Source organism: Silurus meridionalis, chromosome 18, assembly GCF_014805685.1.
Source record: "Silurus meridionalis isolate SWU-2019-XX chromosome 18, ASM1480568v1, whole genome shotgun sequence".
Classification (NCBI taxonomy): Eukaryota; Metazoa; Chordata; class Actinopteri; order Siluriformes; family Siluridae; genus Silurus; species Silurus meridionalis.
Window position 1 is genome coordinate 5195620 of NC_060901.1, and position 21476 is coordinate 5217095.

General features: G+C 39.7%; 3 protein-coding genes across 4 annotated transcripts in view; 1 reads left to right on the forward strand and 2 right to left on the reverse strand.

Moving 5' to 3' along the window:
* Positions 1 to 171, reverse strand: part of nup37 (nucleoporin 37) — a 20042-nt gene extending 19871 nt beyond the window's left edge. Inside the window, exon 1 of the mRNA XM_046873522.1 lies at positions 30 to 171. The gene's annotated coding sequence lies outside the window, so the exon portion shown is untranslated. The remainder of the gene's footprint in view (positions 1 to 29) is intronic.
* LOC124401324 (PARP1 binding protein) overlaps positions 1 to 17533 on the forward strand; it is a 17809-nt gene extending 276 nt beyond the window's left edge. Inside the window, exons 1-12 of one of the 2 annotated variants that reach the window (XM_046873519.1) lie at positions 177 to 227; positions 731 to 812; positions 917 to 1082; positions 4496 to 4729; positions 4823 to 4933; positions 6586 to 6756; positions 7978 to 8132; positions 11520 to 11697; positions 11990 to 12171; positions 13063 to 13144; positions 16254 to 16452; positions 16962 to 17533. In XM_046873519.1, coding sequence (XP_046729475.1) covers positions 200 to 227; positions 731 to 812; positions 917 to 1082; positions 4496 to 4729; positions 4823 to 4933; positions 6586 to 6756; positions 7978 to 8132; positions 11520 to 11697; positions 11990 to 12171; positions 13063 to 13144; positions 16254 to 16452; positions 16962 to 17284 — 1911 coding nt within the window. In that variant the 5' untranslated portion in view covers positions 177 to 199 and the 3' untranslated portion in view covers positions 17285 to 17533. Of the gene's footprint in view, positions 1 to 176; positions 228 to 730; positions 813 to 916; positions 1083 to 4495; positions 4730 to 4822; positions 4934 to 6585; positions 6757 to 7977; positions 8133 to 11519; positions 11698 to 11989; positions 12172 to 13062; positions 13145 to 16253; positions 16453 to 16961 lie in introns of those variants that run through there. The other variant, XM_046873520.1, reaches the window with a different exon arrangement.
* A 3-nt stretch (positions 17534 to 17536) lies between these two features.
* On the reverse strand, positions 17537 to 20596 carry pmch (pro-melanin-concentrating hormone). Its single transcript, XM_046873087.1, has 3 exons — positions 20272 to 20596; positions 18467 to 18847; positions 17537 to 17674 (listed from the first exon to the last, which is right to left on the reverse strand). Exons 1-3 carry the CDS (start codon positions 20594 to 20596, stop codon positions 17625 to 17627), a joined length of 756 nt encoding a protein of 251 aa, XP_046729043.1. The 3' UTR covers positions 17537 to 17624.
* Between the last annotated feature and the right edge of the window lie 880 nt (positions 20597 to 21476).

Consider the following 21476-nt stretch of genomic DNA (forward strand, 5'->3'; position numbering starts at 1 on the left):
TACAAAATAAAACGTATATTTTATACCACCTTTTCTAATTGATCCGAGTACAGCTGTTGTTTTTATAAACCCTGAACGTGCCCTAGTGTCATGCTTGTCAAAAAAAAAAAAAACCCGTCTTTCAAACTCGTTCAAAATTATTGCAATTTCTTTTATTTCCGGATTGGCCCTTTTAACTTCCGGGTTAAGGCGGAAACTGATGGCCATTGATTGCATATATAAACTAAGTACGAATATTAATTTTGAATTAATTTCTTACACTGAATCAAATGTATTTATATTAGCAGGAAAATACAGCTAAAAATAGTATCTATTTTATTATTATTATTTGTTTGAAGTTAGTTTAAATACAGACACCACAGGCACAAGTCAGTTATACAAATGTTACAAAAAAAACAACATTGCTTCATTTTTTACATTTTACTCGTGTGAATTGTGGAAATTAAGACAAAATAAACTGAAAGTTTGTTGTCAAAACGATATTTTTAATATTGAAATAAGTGCATATTCAACGGCCACGTGTCTAATTTGCATATTGGCAACCTACATTTTTGTGTTATTTATTAATATTATAATATTTTTAACTATTTAGAAATAATATATCATTTTAAAAAATTCTATTAAATAACTCGCCATATCAGAGAGCGCGTACTCGTGGAGGCGTGGCTTGAGTGACGTATTTCAATGTGATTGGCTAAACTGTGTTTTCATGTGGATTTAAATTTTGCAGCTGGCGTTCAGGGTGGAAATCACACAGAGATTAGAGTTGAAATATTCCTGAGTATTTTTGTGAAATTTGGCTTTACTCGCAGGTTGGTTTCTATTCCTGTTCTTATTAGATGTTTCATTTCTGTAATCTGATCCCAAAATCTGTTAGTTGATCTTGTAGATCCTAATCGTCTGCTGATTGTTCCAGGTCTAGAGGCAGGACAATGGGGATCCAGGAGATCAACCTAAAAGCACTGATTAGAGTTTTCAGGAGAGAATGTCACCGGGTTTTGGACTCTGAGAGGACCACAATGCATGGAGCAGACAGTATGCTGATGGTCCTTCAGCTGGCTGCTGCTGAGGTCCACAAGCAGGTAACAGCAACATGATGAAGCTGTGACAGCAGGTCAGAATATTCCAGTGCTGAGACCTATATTACAGTGTTAAGGGTTGCAGTACTGCACAGACAGTAATGTGGTGTAGCTCTGGTGCTTATATTACAGCCCTGTGCCTGACTCATTACTCGTTATAGCCCTGAGCCCGACTTCATACCAGCCCTGAGCCCGACTTCATACCAGCCCTGAGCCCGACTTCATACCAGCCCTGAGCCCGACTTCATACCAGCCCTGAGCCCGACTTCATACCAGCCCTGAGCCCGACTTCATACCAGCCCTGAGCCGACTTCATACCAGCCCTGAGCCGACTTCATACCAGCCCTGAGCCCGACTTCATAACAGCCCTGAGCCCGACTTCATAACAGCCCTGAGCCCGACTTCATAACAGCCCTGAGCCCGACTTCATAACAGCCCTGAGCCCGACTTCATAACAGCCCTGAGCCCGACTTCATTACATCCCTGAGCCAAATTCATTACTCGTTACAGCCTTAAACCTGACTCGTTACAGCCCTGAGACTGACTCAGGCTGCAAAATTGTAAAAAGTGAAGGGAGTATGAATACTTATCTGAATATGCTGCATGTGTGTGGTGAGATATATACATTTCTCTGTATGTAGGGACTAAAATTCAATTATTATTTTATTTCTATACCACTTTTAACAGTTGACATTTTCCTTCTGTAAAACTACTTTGGGACAGAGATTACTAATATACATTTGAAATGTTTAGAATAGTCTCCAAGTTTATCACTAGGTTTATCCCTAATGAGTGAGCCAGTGGTGACTGTGGCAAGGAAAAACTCTCTCAGATGGAATGAGGAAGAAACAATTTATCAATGTCCGTCTATAACCGGGAAACGCCTTTATGAATGTGCTGGAAAACATTCATGAACTGAAAGGTCAGATTAGACTGTTGGAAAACTTTTATAGAATTATCGGAAGAAAAGCACTTGGAGAAGGAGAGGAAGTGCTCATGAGCCAAACACTGAGGCATAAACGCTGCTTACCTATATTTGGTAGAATCTCAGCCGGCGACTTATTTCTGTATAGCGTGTTCTTATAGTGAAGTTTACTAGCAGCAAAACACAGTTCATTTTACAACGATTCATTATTTGAGTATTATATAGTTGAGAGTTGTTAGCCGTATATCGCATGAGAATGCTCATCCTATCTATGTAAGTTGAAATGTATAAATTCATGGTAATCTGGTCAAGCTTTTGTAAACAGCAAGGGTAATGTGATCCACCCCTGTGCCATATTCACACAGTTATGGCTAATGGTGAAAAATGCTTCATTTTATTTATTTGCCTTATCAATTACAATGATCTCATTTGTACAACTGAGCAGTTGAGAGTTAAGGGCCCTTGTGTCGTGGTCCTGGCAGTGGCAGCTTGGTGTTGCTGGGATTTGAACCCATGACCTTTTGTTCAGAGGTTCATCGACTTAACCGCTGCATAGAGTCTATTGCATTGTATCCAAACAATCAAATAAAAAATAGACTTTGTATGCATTTATTAACTGCTATATGTAAAAGAACATTTGCTGTATCAGATCACAGGTGACGGCACAGACAACAGCTGGCAAACTTCTGTGTCTCTAGATGCTCCAACTGATTTTCAAACCACTTCTCTTGAGAAATAACAGCTGATCAATAAGAGCTCTGAATGAACAACGGCTGGCAATCAGAAGTTAATTAAAGATGTACGTCATCCCAGGACGAAACTTGCGCAATCCCCGAGCATGTTTGGAAGCTTGTAGCTACCAGTTAAACATCATGTCAACCTCATGGCTAACTCAACACACATTTGGCTCTAAATGCGTCCTTTGTCCCAGTTCTACCCGCACAAAGTCATGTTAGAAGACGTAAATTGTAATAAGCATCACAGTTTAAAAATAGGAAGAGTGCAAAATTCTTCTGATCAAATTAAAGGCAAGAAATTGAATTTTTCCAAAAAAAAAATGTACTTGAATCTACAATCAGGTCCAAAGGTATTTGGACAGTGACATAAATTTCATACTTTTGCCATCATCAAAAAACTGCTTTATAACCCCTTCAAGATGCAAACACTAGAAAGCACTTAATAACAGAACGGGCAGATTAGACTGTTGTTTTTTTTTTTGTTGTTTGTTTGTTTTTTTAACAAAAAAGAGATCCAGGTGAAACCAAGATAACTTGTGCAAGAATTATAGGGAAGAAAAGGGTATGAAGAAGGAAAGGAAGTGCTCATGATCCAAACACATAATCTGTCCAACACTGCTGCAATGTTATGACATGGGCATCTTTTGCTGGTGTTTATTTTAGATTAGATTGTCTTAGATTAGATTTAATTTGCTTGTCATTGTGCAATGTATGAGGACAATGAAATGCAGTTAGCATCTAACCAAAAGTGCAAATAGGCTTTTATATTAAATTTATTTATATACATTGCTGTGTTCTAAAAATGCACACTGGATATTGTAGCACATTTGCACTCAGGAACTTTAATTGTTTACTATAAACATCCATCCATTCTGCTGTAATATGCACACTGTACGTTAGGGATAAAATGATTCCTTGTAACTCGAGTTATTTTCCTCAATTCTCCATTTAGTCAATTTAACCACACAAGGAGAACTGTGTTTCCCCACGGACCATTATTACCGCTTCAGCACTACTATATATTGCACACAGTCACCTCGCATTTTACTCTGTTCTTATCACACATTTCGACCTCATATCTCACATCTACTTCATATTTATCGCACCTTAACTCCATGTTTAATGTTTGCTCTTGCTGTTCAGCTTGGCCTGTTCGTATCGCCATTTCGTTCTTTTGTATACTGTGTGTGGACGAATGACACAACTTGAGTTGAGATTAAATATACCAAATAATATCGCAAATATAAATAATTAAATGTATTATGGGAGTGCAAAGGTGCAATATTTTACGAATAATACTGTATAAGGGGCAAATGTGAAGTTATAATTTATTGATGTGACTGCTGATAGAAGTAGCAGCATAAATTGTTTAAAAAAAAAAAAAAATTATAAAATTTTAAATGTCTGAATCGTTTACCTCACCCGGACCCACCCGAGCATGCTTTTCAATTACTAAAGTCTACTGAAGTCTAAATTTTCGATCGCATATTGATGGTTGCATTTCAGACTGTATGCAGGGGCAGAATTACACAAGTTGTGTTGTCTGAATACTTATGGACCTACTTGTAATTGAATGTCTAAGAATGAAATTTTTTGTCTTGTTGCCCTATGAATTATATGTCATATTACCAAATTAGGAATTTTTTTCTTTTTTTTTTTTTTTTTTTTTTTTTTACATTAGATGTAAGAGTTTCCGTTTCTTGGCCTGCAGCGTTGTTCCATATGACAAGCGCACATCTCTGGTTTTGCTCTAGGAAAGAGGAGAGTTCTGCGTGGCTTTGAGCGACGTGCTGGAGGCTTGGAAACGCTTGCTCCTGGATAAGCTCGGCCTGTCCCCTGACGCTTCTCCGCTCCCTGAGAATTATGAGCTCATCCGGAAAGAGTACGAGTGCTTTTTGAAGCGCACCAACACCGTGGACTTGATTGATGTCTATAACATGTACAAAGGGCTGAAGCGAGATGAGGACCCCGAGGATCCCCTGACTGCAGTGAGTGTTTTTTTCGCAGTCTGGGGTCCTGTCAAATGAACTGAGCTTCCAGTTTGCCGTATTTATCTATCAGGTTTTGTTTTTCACGCTTAGATGCAGATGTTCGAGTTCCTGCTGGGCAGCACTCAGAACACAGAAGATGCCGAGATGATTCCTCCAGTTCCACCTACGCCTTCGAGCCGGGTCAGGACCTGCAGTGCACAGGTGGAGTCCTGGGGAAAGATTTTATTATTATTATTATTATTATTAAAGGGACATTTTAGCCAAAATCTAAAGTAGAGAAGAGGAAATCAATCAGGTGTTTTATCTTTCTTATACCTGATGAACAACAAATCATAACACTTTTGATTTCATATTCAATACAGTGCCTTTTAGCATTTTTGAGAGACATGTACTTGTTTTTTAATGCAACAAACTAGGTGATGGTATGAAGATTGACTTTGACCAAACGGATATATAAATGAACCAGTGGAGGGTCGTGCATTTGGTACCTGGGCCTTCAGTGAGGACTTACCCAACTTAATCCACCTCTTAATACCACCACTATCATGTCACAATTATAGAAACCATCAATACAATACAAAAACACAATATAACAACGCGTGGCATTACAGAGAGAGAGGAATTTCACATATGGAGGGTGAAAACCATTTTACCAAAGCAAGAAACCCAGTTAAGACTCCAAACCTCTACACTACAACCACAACTGTGCCACCTACATCATCTGGAGCAGTTCAGAATCAGTATTTGTCTAATAACATGACGAAAACATAAAAATGTTAATAAAATACAACCTACTCAACTGAGATGCAGACTCATAATTTGCAGCGCCCCTCAGAGGCTGTAATCCAGTGGTACCGCTTGTATTCACTGGTCTGTAAATGGCTAATAAACCCTTACCCGGGCTGAGACACGCTAGCTAGCTTCAGGGTTGGCCGACCTCCTCACGATGTCTAGCTTTTCTTCAAAATGTATTTTTATGTATGTCCGAGACCAAATCAATTTCTCTTCCTCAGTCAGCAATTGTGGGCGTAAATAGAAAGTCTAACTCGGATGTTTTAATGTGTGCACATTGCTACAGATGTGTTTTGCTAGTCGATCTTGGCTGTAACAGTTTAACTCTGACCAACCAATCAGAGGACGGAAAAATGCTGACACTATTCTGGGCCGTTCTGGGCGAATATGAAATCTGATTGGTTAAAGAAACAGACACATTGCTAATAGAGACTAAGGTACATTGGCCAGCACTACTGTAAATGTAAATTTACTTCCTGATATTTTGTGTAATACAAGGCTGTCAGCCCCAGATTTGAGTGTAAATGCTGGGATTTGCTTCTGTAATACTGAAGCTGAAGAGGTTTACGTAGGCACGTGGGGGGGTGATTCCTCAGATATGTTATATGCTTATGGACTAATGCAGTCTGACACATTCATAAAATATTAACTGACACCAACATAAAGTAACATCACTGCCTACGTTTCTGTTCCTTCACCCTAACAACACTGTGACTAAGACAGAGAGATATAATCTATCTGAAAGCTCAGACCTCAATGTGATTGCAATTCTGATGGAGCTTGAGCAATTTTTTGGCAAAACATATAAGGATCCAGATGTGCAAAGCTGAGCGAGACCTTTTTTCACAAGATTTGTGCTTTTTATTTTATTTTTTTAAGAATTCCTTATAAACTAATGCCTTATTTATTTTTTTTTTCCCTGGCTTTTGAAGAGAGTAGTGGTGTTATTATTCTAATAATTAAACTTCAGGCTACACCCAAAAATCAGAATGCACATAATGCATTGTTTCTCTTTACTAATTTGCCCAATTTCATATTCTTTCCCATTCCCCTTCCCTCAGGTGCAACGGGCAGTCCGGAGGCTCTTTTGCTCGTATCTGGGTATGCTGGTGAACACGAAGAATGACTTGGCTGTTGCACATGCTTTGAACACCCCGAACCGCTGTCTAGGACGCAGTGCATTCACTGACCTCAAACACGCAGCGCGGAAAAGCAACACATCTCTATTTCTGGTAAATGTGTCACCTAGAATTCACTGAATATATTACAATTGTAGAGTATTGTCTTTCTCATTTATTTATTTATTGTTTTATTAAAACTCAACATGTTGCATCATGCTCAACATGGCTGGTTAATCAACTAACATGACTGAATAACTTTGAATTAAAAATTTTACTTATAAATAATCAAAGTTTGTATAGGTGACTTTAAACTATATCATGCTGTAGCATAATATATAACAATATAAATGGCATCAAAATCTCTTGCCCATCAGTGTACCCATATCAATGCCAGTATCCCCCACACTGGTACCACCAAAACCACCACTCAACACCCCCAATACCTACACCCACAGCAATAGCACCAATACCACTACCTGCACCAGTACCTTCAACACCCACACCAGTACAACCAGTACCGACACTCATACCAATAACAACAATACAACCAGTACCGACACCCATACCAATACAACCCATTCCAACAAATAAACCAATCCCGCCACCAATTCTATCAACCACTCCATTAACACCACCCACAGCAAAACCACCAGTACCAACACCCACACCAGTACCAACACCTACAGCAATAATAGCACTACCTCCAGCACAATCACCCATAGCAATACCACCAGTACTGATGCCCACATCAATTACACAAACACCCAGAGCAATAACAGCAACTCCACCAATACTAACACCCAATAACTTTATTACAATACCAGCACCCGCATCAATAACACCAGAAACATCAATACCAATACATGGATTTATAATCTAATTCCAGAAAATACAAATTGTTTTAGAAAAATGTATTTTCTGTAATTTTGCATATACATTTTAAATAATGTTGTTGTAGCCATTTTTAAACTATGCTACAAAACGAACTTGTATGAGAACAAGGCTCAATTCTGGCTTCCAAAAAAGTTGGAAGTGGTTGTTCTTTCTTTCACTTTGATGCTTCATAACACCACTTTTGAATAACACTATGGACGAAAAATTTGTATTTCGAATTTGACTTTTCGAGATGGTACAGTTCATACACGCTAACGAATTGTCACACTACAACACCTTAAATAGTACACCATACAGTAAACAAGAAATGACAACACGACGATCTTATCTGGATCCATAACAGGGCCAAACCTCTTCAGATAGATTTAATATGGCTGCCAATTCTCAGCCTGACCGTGAGCAAGGTTTTAATACAATGCTCATTTCTGGTCTCCTCAGGCAGCAACTTCGTTCATTCGGGCGATTGAGCTGGGTGGAAAAGGCTACGCCCCTCCGGAGTCTGACCCTCTGAGGAAGCACTTAAAGGGTTTGTCTCTGTTTGTCCATTTCATGGACCAACTGGATGAGATTCTGGGTGAAACCCCTAATCCCAGGTATTGCCTTTCTGTCACCATCTCCACTAAATTTCTTTTATCATTTGACTTATCATCAAGCCTACTATTATTGATTTAGAGCACTGAATAATACATAGTTTTTTAGGAACACTTGTACCCCTGTTTAGTTGTGCTATTATCCAATCAGATGATTGTGTGATTTGACAGTTGAAGCTTGGAAAACATCTGATCTTTTTCAGTCCAGTTTGTGCGAATCAGGTGCAGAACTTGACGTGGTCTTCTGCTATTTGTCACCTGTTTACACCACAGTTTAATTTGTTTTGCATTTAAGATGCTTTTCTGCTCAACATGGTTGTTGAAAGTTCTTGCTTTTTAGTCAGATCACACCAGTCTGGATCCCCCACCCCCATGTCTCCTGTAGGATTAGTGCTGAATCTGTTTTTTTTTTTTTTGTTGTTGTTGTTTGTTTGTTTGTTGTTGTTTTTCTAGTGTAAACACTAAAGTGTGTGCGCGCGCGTGCGTGCGTGTGTGTGTAAAATTCCAGTAGACCAATAGTATAAATTCAGATGTTTAATATGGAAAATAAACTGAAGCTGCAAGATGATTGGCTGACAATATGAGCAGGTGTAAATGCGTTCCTATTAATGTGAAATGCATTAGAATTAAAAATGTATTTTTGTTTTTTCAATTGTATAATTAGAGTTCAAGTTATTTATTTATTTCCATTTGGATGGAAATTCCTGTTCCAATTCTTGTTCTTGCAGGGTCAGGATTTGTAACAAAATAACCTTGAAAAGGAATTTGAAACCTTGCATATGAAGGCAGGATGAAGTAGTTGCGGTAAAATCTGAAATCCTTTTGTATAATTATTGTTTTTGGATCATAATTATTATTTTTTTTCCTCTGGCCCGGTTTGCGAGATTGCGAGAGCTTGCAGAAGTGTTTTCATGCCGTGCACGCTCGAGCCTAGCACCTTCTAGTTCTATGAAACTTATTCAGCAGCACGTTTTCTGTTCCAAGGAATCGAATTGGAAACAAAAGGCATGTTGTAGGCAATCAGATCTACACACAGAAAAGCTGTAAAGCTGATCAAGGCCAGGTGCGTTTCTGGGATCGGTATTGTTCAGCTTTTAACGTACAAGTCATGAAGAACAGAAGTGAAAAGAGAGCGATTGTTGGAAGAAAAACCTGAACCTGACAACACTTGTGGAGACTTTTTTCTTTTTTCTTTTTTCTTTAATCTGCTTTGAAAACAAAAAGCAGAATCAAAATGAAGAAAAAGTATTTGTACTGAATCTTCTCAATTATTTGAGAAATTAACACACTATGTGAATAAACCAAAATGATCAGGTTATCACTAAAATTAAACTTCACTTTTAGGTAAAGAAAGCAAAAGCAAGTTTGATTCACACTGAAGAAAGCTAAACACTTTATTACACAATACCTGAAAAAGGCTAACACTCGGAACTTGGCTCATGAATCATTCCTATCTTGATTTGGAGCCCTTATCTGCCTTTATTCATCTATGGGAACTCCTTTGTCCTGCTTAGGGTCATGGAGGATCCCTTTGTGGAAATACCTTAATTTCAAAGAGGAAGTTATTTTTCAGAATTAGGTCTGTTATCGAAAAGTAGTTTCTCTGAAGAAAATTAAAAATCGCTTTCCTTTTTTTTTTTTTTTTTCACTCCCCCCTCCTCTCCCCTTTTCACATGCAATCCGTCCAATTCAAGGCGCCAATAATTTTGCGAAAGCCTATTATATTGTATTATGTTTATTATTCAACATCTCTGAACGTTCTAGCACGGCATGTTTGACCTTGTCCTGTTCGCTGTAATCGGCTGATCCGTACGCCGTGAAAGCCATGACCTCACCTGACATTAACTCCATCAGGAAAGCCTTTGATTCCTTCAACAGATCTTTATTTAATCTGATCGAACTGCGAAGCCCATGTTCCCTTCACCTTATCCAAATACACCTGCAGGATTTATCTGTAAAAATCTATTTGTTTCCTCCTCTTCCCTTGATAACTCCACACACACACACACTACCACTTTAATGATGTCACTATTAATGATATGGCTTGAATTGCTCGAGCATGTTTATCTGTGGAATATCAAAGCCTGCTTTACTAAAAAGCAAAAGGCAATTCCGTGGTCTGATCGCTGATTAGACATCATACTTTGTTTGAAACTTTTTTTTTTGTTTTTTTTTCTTTCCTGATTGTACTTGCTTTAAATAAAAAACACTCCACGAGATGCTTTACCAAATACGACATAACGCATTCACTGATCTCATGAGTGCATCAGTGTGCTGAGAAGCAAGTGCCTTGAACCTGCAGTCTCCTTTTCACAGCTTCGGGGCTTCTCCCGAAAGATGGTATGATTCGTCTCGAGCCAAAAGGGTTCTTTTCCCAGCTGCACCTCATGGAGTACTGTGTTACCACACACAAACAGCCCTTCCTGCTGGATCTGGGCCTCTCGTACGTCAAAACATCTGTTTTCCCAGATGATTCTGTTACTGTAGTTCCCTTGCACAAAAGCTGGGTCAGGGATTTGGGCCCGGCTCATTTCCCGGCTTCTCCCCAGTGTTTACATTCGCTAATACGTCCACGCAGGCATGTATGCTGCCCTGCTATAGCACCACTTTATACTAACCTATTAGACCGGTTTTCTTTTCTTCCCATTTTTCCCACGTTACCTGCTTCAATTTTCGGTTCAACAGGTTCACTGCTCTTTTTTTTTCTTTTCTTTTTTTTTCCCCAAAAAGTTATTTTCCATACTGTTGTAGTTCTGCTGGAGTCGTCAGGGTGTTAAAGGGCTCAGTTGACGGGCACTTCTTTATAGCATCTTTGCCAAATTTTCATTTGCATAGAAGATCCGTTACAGGACTTACTTTCTGTTCAGAGGTTCGGTGTCCATGGGCCTTTCCTCTGGGTTCCTTCTACCTTCTAAAAACGAGTGGTTTGCAAAAATCAGGCGTCCCTTTTTATTTACAAGTGGCTAAAAACTTAACTGGTCAAGGACGCAGCAAGCCACCAATCAGGGTCGAGCTTGTTTATATTGGCGCTTGGTGGCATCTACTTCTCACCAACATGCAGTTCAACAGCAAGCAGAAACTTGTGAGAGGAATAAATGCTGGAAGGAACTCACCACAACATGTGGCCTTATTTATGCGATTATTTTTTATATATATATATATATATATATATATATATATATATATATATATATATATATATATATATAAATTTTTTTATTTTAAACACGAATTGGTCAAGTGTGTACAGGAAACACCGGATGGGTCAGAATTCCTACAGGAACAAGCCGGAATGGGATTTTTAAGATGTTCTACAAAATACCTTTTACTGTGGCTACATTTCTTGATAGGAAATGCGTATTGTGAATTGATTTATTTTTCTTCTTATAGTGCTGCTGGAGGCAGGATGCTGTCCACCATTAGAGCAGCCCTCCTGAAAGGTCTGAGTAGCGCAGATCTGATGTACACTACTGTTGAAGACACGGTGAAGGACCTAAACGAAAGAATCCAACAAATCCACACTCTTCAGATAGAGTCTGCTTGTGGCACAGGGATCAGTCCAGCCCGGGTAGAGTTGATTTATTCCGCGATTATACAGTTCAACTATCGGAGTGCAAATGTTTGTGCACCCTTAAGACAAAATAATTTGTCAAAATGGTATATGATAATCAGAAATGAGTAATCGACCACCACCTGCAGTACTACCATCATTTGGCAGTCTCTAGTGTGTTTCAGTGTCCACTAAACCTCCTTTGGATTGTTTGTAAATAGTCTAAACTGGTCTTTACAGAAATTTTTGTGCATCGACGTCATTTTCGGATACATCCTAATATCTAATTCCTAATTTGATTCCATTACAGCCCAAAACGTACACCATCAATCATGCCACTGCCTATGCTGGCAGAGAGACCATTAAAGTCCTTATCACGATGTTGGATGAAGAAGCTCTGGCGCCGCCCTGCAGGAACAAAGCGCAACTGCTTACTGATGATCAGACCGTTCTGAATGAAGCTGAACCTGTGTGTCTCCTGTCGCTCTACAAGTACGTTCTGGCTAATCCATAATGTGCAGCACTTCTTTACTTGTGTATATCATTTATATAAAATACATACAAATAAAATTCTAAACTAATGCACTACTTTAGGTCAATGGAGTGTAAAAAAACAATTATATAGAAATTTAAAAATGGATCAACAGATTTAATAAAGCCAATCCGTTTACTGTATGGTATGGCCTGTATTTGCATCAGCTCTTAGACAAAAAAAAAGAAGCCCTAAATATAAGCATATAATTTATATTAAAATATGTATTTCTGATCCTATAAATAATAATAATAATTACAAATAAATACATTTTACTGTATATATAAGGGTGTTTGTAAAGTCAGATACTGATGTTGGTGAGGTGAGGAGGCCTGGGGTGCAGTCAGCGTTCACATTCATCCCAAATGTGTTCAGGTTTTAGTTTAGAGCTCTATAGCAGGAGATCTTCAACTCCAACCCATGTACAGCATATATTCATGGAGCTGGTTTTGTGCACAAGGGCATTGCCATACTGGAGCAGGAACCATATATGGCTGGAAAAGTCAGGTGTCCCAATACTTTTGCCCATAGTCTGTGGACAAAATTTTACTTATTCCATATAGTTTTCCATACGTATTTAATAGAGGATTGTTCTTCAATCTCGAATTTCATATATTCATAAGCTTGTTTAAAGGGGGGGGTGAAGTGATCCAGGCATAGAGAATAAATATCGCTTGTATAAAAGGCGAGCAGATGCATAATAAACTTCTGCTGAGTCATAAAAGTCTTAAAGATGCATCCTGTTTAAGTCTGTTTATCTTAAAAGTGAGACGCGTGGAAACTTGAGAGCTGGCGGCGCAACAATATAATCATCACCTCACTTCTGCTTTCTTTCATCTGTACGCCTGCAGATCTCCAGAGGTTCCCACAGGACTCTCTCCAAAGGCCTTGCGCGAGCGCGTCCAGAGCCAACGAGAGCACGTTCAGTCTAAGGTAAAAAGTCGTCGGGACTGTGGAAGGAAACAAATTACTACTTTTAATGTCCAGATTCCATATCGCCGAATAGTTCTGTTGCAACATGCTCAGCCATGCAGATATGAGTGGAACGTTGATGTGATGTGTTTTATTTTACCTTTTTGAACTTAAGCCAAAGGACAGAGCTGTAGAGCTGCAGAAATGCATTGGGTATTTTTCCCCAACCATTCACTTTGTACTTTTATACCTGTTTATAGATTTGTTTGATGTTGTGTAACATACAAGTTATAACCTATCCATATTTGCATTATAGCAGCTATAAACGCTCTTTCCAGCAGCTTCTATTCTCTCGCTTTCTCTGTCTCGGATAAGACAAATCGAGAAAGTCCTCAAATTACAGCTTTACCTCTGTCTTACCCAACACCATCCATTGTGACCTTTTATGGTTAACAGCAATGCATTATAAGTAGGATAAATGAACTGTTACTATGGAAATGATAACATTAGAACAAGCACACTATTGTCAGCGATGCCGTTCTGAAATATTTGGTCTCCGTGCCCAGACGTTTTTGTGACTTCTAAGCACCACACACTGCTAACCGAATAAAGAGCGAGAGAGAGAGAGAGAATTACAAGGTTGTTTTCAGCCCTTGGCTATTTGAATTTATTTATTTTTTCCAGTGTCGAACTAGAGCTAACCAAATAACAATGAAACAATCCAGCAGCATCGATTTGCTCTGTTTTTGGGTACTGCAGATTGATTCATAGGTGTGAAAGCAGATTAGGTCAGGAAGGCTTACAGTTCCCATGATTGATTTCCAGAGTTGTTACTCTTTGCATAGTATGCAAATAAATAAATAAATAAAAGGCTTCAATTAAAGTCTCTTATTGCATACGTCTAATTTTTTTTAGTGTTTGCTAAAATGTATACATTTGACTGTTCTCTATATACGGACCATAAGGATGTAGAGATCAGCAGCACCCAAATTCTCTTCAAGTGTGCATGCTAAACACATTGTGTCAAAACAGCATCTTTATTTGATTGTGCTAGCAGATGTCACTTTAGCTGCCTCCACTCCGGCCTTCCTGTGAGTGAGCGGTAATGGTCCCTGGGTAGCTCGCTGCTTCCTGAACTCTGGGCGGGCGGAAGCTTTTCCGCATCCATTTCGCTTTGAAGATATCATATCGCTCGTGTAACCTGACTAACAAGGAGGTAACTCCGAAAGGTTATTGCTTCCTGTTGTCTGCAGAACGACTTTATCCCACTGCACAATCACGAATTCAGATCTAGGCTGACGTCAGCGAGTGCAAGCGCAAGCACAGATCTCGGCAATGCTTCTGATCCAAAGCCTGGGGATTTTGATGGATAAAACTTTAAGGATAGGGATTTACACGTGTGTGTGTGTGTGTGTGTGTGTGTGTGTGTGTGTGTGTGTGCATGTGTGTGCGCGCACTGTGTGAGCAAACAGGTCGCTTGTATATAAGCTATGTCACATATAGTTTTAAATGCTGATTTTATTGTTTTAATTTGTATCATAGATTCATGAACAGTATAAATAGGGGGGATAAAGATATCGTTCTGGCTAAATAGCTTGCTGTGCAGTAACAGCTTACTAGATTTAAACAGATTCTGTTTACATTTATTGTGTACTAGGTTTGTGTGTGTGTGTGTGTGTGTGTGTGTGTGTGTGTGTGTGTGTGTGTGTGTGTGTGTGTGTGTGTGTGTGTGTGTGTGTGCGCGCGGGGGTACTACATTTGTCACATTCTTTAGAGTGCTATGGATATATCTATCTACTGGATATATTATGTAATGTTAGGAATAAAGGACTCTCTGATTCTGTTTTAAGAACACAAACATGTTCTTGCATTACTTTCACTTCCCTTCATTCCCTCGTACAGTTTGAGGTTGTTCTCGCTTTAGCACACCAACACATTAAGAGGCTAATCATTAGCTTTATTACTGATGACTACACAATGTTAATAGTATGTCCTGATTGAGTTGAATGCAGTGTTAACTGCAAACCCTCTAAATGTAGGTAAGGGAAGATGCTTTTACTCGTCACGTAAACATACACACAATAAATTCTTTTTTAGAAAGCTGAGGATCTGCCATGATGCATCTCCCTTGGATCAGTGCGGGTTAAGGGCCTTGATTAAGGCAGCTTGGTGGTGTTGAGGCTTTAACCACCGACCTTCCGATCAGTAACCCTGAGCCACCACTGCCCTTTAATCTAGAACTATTGGGGGGGCACTTCCTTGTTTTTAACACAGGTGGACCCGTAGTTACAATGGTTTGATTATTTGATCTTACGATGACGATATATATAAAAAGATAGATAGATAATAAAATTGGCATTATGGTAGTGTAAATTGCTCTGTTTTGCTTTAATTTGATGATTATGAACAGATTAGTATATTAGCGCATACTAATGGGGTCAGTGTGACTCCTCTCCATCGTAACTCTTGGACTACCTGCTATAGGAGTTCATATTTGGGAATTTGATTTCGTCCTATGACATCATAAACATGGCCGCATTTGTTCTCTAATAGATTCCTGTCCGGTAATTACACAGTGAATCTTCTTGCTAACAGTGATTAGCTTTCGGTGTCCATATTGTTATAGCATGAATATGTAGAATTGAGAATATATTACTGTACTGAGAGTTAAAAAATTTGCATATGATCTGCTGCTTCATGTCCTAAGTGTTCAGAGTGTGCTCTATTGGCATGCGTCTTAAGGCAGTTGTGTTTCTCTCTGCTAATCCTTTAGGTTGTTTTCGGCCTTTTAAGAAATCGCTTTGAAAAATTTCTTTGATCTACTATCGCTTTCCCAGTCTCAGCCAACTTTGCTTGAAATATATGCTTTTTTTCCCCCTATCCTTTTGGCTACTTTTCTTTTATTGAGGGTCGTTAGCTCAGAAGACTCCCTGATCCTGCTAATCCCTAGCAGGCGTGGATCAAACGGGCACAACAGTGTTGGTTCAGCATTTCTCTAAGGCCGTCGAGATTTCAAACACAGCCCATGCTTTCTGGCTTGGCCCTGGTATCCCCAATCTCCTCTCATCTCTCAGCTGTCTAATCTTAGAGCTCTTTCTTTTTTTTTTTCTTTTTTTTTTTGCTTTTGCAGGTAAGGGAGAGAGGCATCCGTTCACAGTTTGCCTGCACGTACACTGACGATGGTCTCCCCCTGAATCGCGTGCTAGACTTTCCCAGCACGAGCCAGCTCCCGACCTGCATTCATCCCGCTCCTAAGCTGACTGTCCCCTCAGCCGTTAACGTGCCCCCAGAGGACGAGTCTGACCCGGCAGACCAATGTGAAAAACAAGGTACGGTCTTCCAAGATGAGTTCCAGTCCTGTTTTTTTTTTGTAGTTCATAACTTTCACACATGGTTTATGAGGGTCTCACTCACTCTCTCGCACACATACACACAAACGCACAAAGATGGGAGTGTTCCAGGTGCCTCTGACGCCACACAGTCGGCATCATGCCCAGGTTCACCTCCCGAGCCAAGGCCTCAATTTCTGCCTAATTCCTGCTCAGGGACTGGAACTTAAGATCAACCTTTTAAATGATTCCCCTTTCCATAAAATCTGGCTGGTCTCGCTTGTGTTGTAAAAAAAAAAAAGGCATTGCTCTATGCAGGAACTCGGCTGCAGTACATGACAAATGTCCTGCTTCGGCTCTATAAAATAAACATACTCGCCTGTTAAATTGCATGGCTAACGTCAGCAATTTCACAGCAAACACCCCCTCATCTTTTTTAACCACATTTTTTTTTCCCCAACCCCTCTCACAAATGTTTTTTTCTCTCCTTATTTACACATGCTCTTCAGTCGAGGAGGATAATCAGGCGGCGATTCGGGCCTGCCGAATCTCAGGGAACAAACCGGCCCTCGAGCAACGAAGCACCAACGGCCCGATCCGAGCAGGTGTTCTAAGGAAAGGAGTGGCAGAACTCCAAATCGTCACCAAAACTTCCAAGAGGAAGCTGTCAAACAGAGGGTGTGTGGAACAAGGAGGTGATGAGAACCAGCCGCCCCAGAAGAGACCTCCTGCCAAAGCGTGTAGCTCAGGGCCAGGGAAGAAGAACGGCAACATGGCTAGAAAGAAGCTCATCGCAGGTCAGGGCAAGCTTACAAGCTTTTTCCGTCTGTGATTTTTTAAGCTTCAATGGGACGCTTTATCATCATCTCTGTAATCATGTCCTTCATCCGAGAGGGTGGTGATCAGTTAGAACTTTGAGCGTCCGCTTTTTGATTTAAGCCCCACTGTAGATCAGTGTTTTAACTAAAAACCTTTTACATGCAGTTTTAGATATTATTTGACAATTTCCAATCAATTTCCCTCTTTGTCCAGTGAAACAAGTACATCATTTCTGTTTTTAATAAAGTTTTATTTGACTGTACACCTTTTTTTTGGTTCTGTGTATATATATTTAGAAGAACATAACCAGATCAAGTCATTAGGTACATCATGGCTTGGTCTTCTTTCCATCTTCAAGCTTGCCAGCATGGCCGGTACACCCTCCCAATCATGCACCGAAGCACTAATAGAAGCAAAGAACAAATTATTCACTTCATTTCATTCACTTCATTCAATTCACAACATTCAAATATGGTAAATAATCCTCAGTGGGTTTAAGTGCTTAAAAATTTACTTAATTTAATTCACATTAAATTGATTCATACCCAAACTTTAAAAAAAACTTGCATCCTGCAAGACACATAAAACTGCAATCAATTTTAAATTGCTTTTCTTAATGCAAAAGTAATATCCACCCTCTGTTGCATACCGGATTTCAGCACCCTCACGATTGGCTGGTGTCCCCCTGATCGATAAGCGATCTAACAATACCTTTCCTCCCACCCAATGAGACTGGCCGGTTACACACTCTCAGACTCCCGAAAAATATGGATATCTAAAGCATGGTCTGATTTGAACTCAATCTACTGTGCATCTTTTTCATTAATTTCAGACTGCAAATGTTTTCCTAAAGCAATGTTTCATTAAGTGCTGTAGACCACCCTGAACCATCGTGCATTCTGGGAGAATTCGTGCATGGGTTTGGCTATTGTAATCTTAATTAAGGAAAGTGAGAAACCACATTTGGATGGCTGCACGGCTTCAGGCTCTGGAAAGGATCAACGTCATGGGAACTGTCAAAACGCTGAAATCCCATCTTCTCCTTCTTTTTAATGACTCGAAATGACAGGAAAGAGACACCCGCTTGACGAAACACATCACTACGTGGTGTGTGCAGCCAAGTCGGGCGATCGGCCATGTTCTAGTATTGTATTCATCAATGACACAGAACCAGAAAAGCAAAAGCGGGACCTACTCTTATTGTCCGTGTTTCTCTTGGCCATGGGGATGAGATCATCTGCATCATGCCACTCATCCTTCTGAGTTGCAGCAAGAGCGCGGTCGATTCTCCATGGTGATAGCACGGGGAAGGCTCGGCCAAAACCAGAGCTTGCGTCACTCCCAGAAGCCCCTTTTGATCCTAAATCCTGAGTGGAATAGATCATTTGACAATTACCAAGCGGCGTCTGTGGGTCGATGACCTTCTCTTCTGACCACCTTACACAAGCAGTCTCATTCACAAAACTAAACACAAACCACTGTTTCCTCTTTGGGGATCTGTTGTATGAAAGAAAGCCTGAGTCTATCTTTCTTTTCTTTTTTTCTCCCCATACCCCCCCCCTTTTCCGACCTACACCTGGAGATGTTTAAAGATAATTTGAACGGCACACACCCAAGAGCTCCTGAAGTGTTCTGATATGTAGTCTTGAGCGTGGAACCCCACATGGAAGAATTGGTTCAAATTGCACCAAAGTTTCCCATGTCTCACTTTTCCCCCCGTTTTAAAAAGATCATAGCACGTCTGTTTATTCGCAGGCTACGGTTTCCCTTCCGTGTAGCTGTAACTCCCTTCGTTTGTTCCTTCGATTACTCTCATAACTATTTCAACATGATGATTACCCGGCATTTCCAGACAGGAACCTATTCCAGGCCACTACACACGCCTGAAAAGTTCAGCCAAAGATTCTCCGATTGGCTAAAATGTCTCCGTTTATCCACAAGGTTGTAGCTTCAATAATATTTACTATTAACACTATTTTAAAAAAACTCATCTGATGACGAAAATTTGACATTGAATGAACTGAAGAAAAGCACCTTCACCTGCTAGTATTTGCTACCATGTCGTTTCCACCGATGGCCATTGAGGAAGTAAATTTTATTTATTACTGATTCGACACAACATTTTAAATGTATTTAGTTGAAAAGAAGGTTTTGGGCTCTTGATAAATTTTATTAGATATCAATTAGTTTTTGACTTATTAATATCATACTATTATTTGTTTAGTGTGCTGATAGTAACAGTTGTTGAGACATCCATGTTTGCTTCCATTGAAGAAAATTAAGCCTCTTCAGAATAGTAATGGAACCAATTATTTCCCCATGACGGTACAGCTTGTCCATCCATCCGTTCGTTTAGGGTGTGTTCAGAACAACAAGACCTTCGGTCCACAACAAGATTTTTAGTCACGGAAAACATATCTTTTAGAAAACGTTCTTCAAAGTGGATTAATTTGAAAAGCCAATTTTTGCATCACAGTGTGGACTGTAAAAACGGAGGCTTTCTAATTGATTCACTTTGGAGAGCCTCGGTATTCACAGTCCACACTGTGGACTTTTTAAAAATCAATTTGAAAAGCCGTTTTTTGCATCAGTGTGGACTGTGAAAATGGAGGCTTTCAAAAACGATGACCCATTTTTAGTCGTTGCCGTTTTACAGAGCCGGAAAGTAAATTAACGGCAGGTGGAAATGGTGCAGAAAAGATTGAAAAACGAAAGTGTGGACACGGAGCTGTTTTTTAGACGAAAACTGAGTTTTCGAATTTATCTGCTTTATCTAGACGTAGCCTTAGCTAACTCACTAAACTGTAGAGAGGCCTACTGTTTGGGTGTTAAACTTCTGTCTAGTATCCTAAAGGATTAATAATGTTGGGCCTAAGTAAAGAAATCTTTAAGGTTCCATCTATAACACTACAAAAGCTTTTATTTTAAGTGTCCACTATAAAGAGAGCTAGCAGCTTAAACACTTTAAGAAAAAACTGTTCCAAGCTTTAGCAGCATTACTTACTGAAAGGATGAAGATCTTCTTTATCCCATCTTCATCAGCCAGCCTTCCTTCTATGAGAGGAAATCTTCTGGGAGAGAACCCACTAGGACCTGCTACGTTCATGGCATCGTCATCCATCACTGCACTAATGCTATTCTGGTTTGCTGTATCGTCTTTCATTCTATTCGTAGGCAAAGCGAACGTCGCTGAGTGATCGACCAAGTTGACCAAAAGTGCAACTGCGATAACAAGCGAGGAAAAGTTGACCATGATGACTGGAGCTTCTCGATTTCCCAGCAGAAACCACACCAGATTTGCTCTGTGCCTGCAAGCTCGCCTCATCTTATATTGCTCTTGAAAAGATGAGAGAAAATCTGTCGGCCATTGTGTTGTAAAGGTGATGTTAAAGCCTGCTGCGTCTTGTGAAATGTCATTGTGCATGTCGGAGATTATATTTTTGAATGGTTCTCACTGGTTTTCATAAAATCCTATTTGCTTTTCTGAATGGTTGGATTATGTTGTTGTTTCAGTTTCTTTTGTAAAAACACAAAATGTACCTTTCCAACCATTTTCTTTTATTCCACATGACGACAATTTGTCCAGTCTCACAATGTGGGTCAGGGGGTCGTGCAGCGACGGCACCTTCTGGATAACGTCTTAAGGCGGTAATAGAAAAGACTGGTATAAACACATACTGTGAACGGAATGAGCTGCGGCACAATGTCCTCCACGGATTACAAACCTTTGGTGAAAACTGAATGGCCTGTAACTTTTATGGTTTTTAGGCTGGTTAAGGCACATCTGTGATCATCTGTGATACCCCAATGGTATAAGAACCTTCAAATGTCTAAGCAATGTAGCATCAATGTTAAATAAATGTTACTTCTCTCCTGTACTAGTTTTTAGTTCATAGGAAAGCATAAGGGTTTTGCTTATTAATATCAATGAAGCTATTGCGTTAGAGGGAAAAAAAAGAAATAGGACATGAATAATAGTTATTGAACTCCGCTGAAGTGTTTTTACTTGGAACACTCTGCCTTTATTTTGTGAGTATTTTTGTTGGAGAGCGAAGGCCTCTACTGAAGAACTAAACTGGTCTATGGAGACATTGGTGTTCCAGGAGCAGTATAACTGAGTTTGGAGCACTCTGTTATTCTAACCTCACTTTCTCTATAGCTATTCTCCTCTCCGAGGTCTCTCACTCTCCCACTGCAACATCCAT

Excerpts from the sequence above, each read along its gene's own strand:
- pmch (XM_046873087.1), bottom strand. The coding sequence starts at position 20,596 with ATGAGGCGAGCTTGCAGGCACAGAGCAAATCTGGTGTGGTTTCTGCTG. Across the intron at positions 18,848-20,271 it reads GATCTTCATCCTTTCAGTAA|GTGTAGGTCGGAAAAGGGGG; the intron begins GTAATGCTGCTA and ends AAACATCTCCAG. Across the intron at positions 17,675-18,466 it reads GAGAAACACGGACAATAAGA|TGCTTCGGTGCATGATTGGG; the intron begins GTAGGTCCCGCT and ends TGCTTCTATTAG.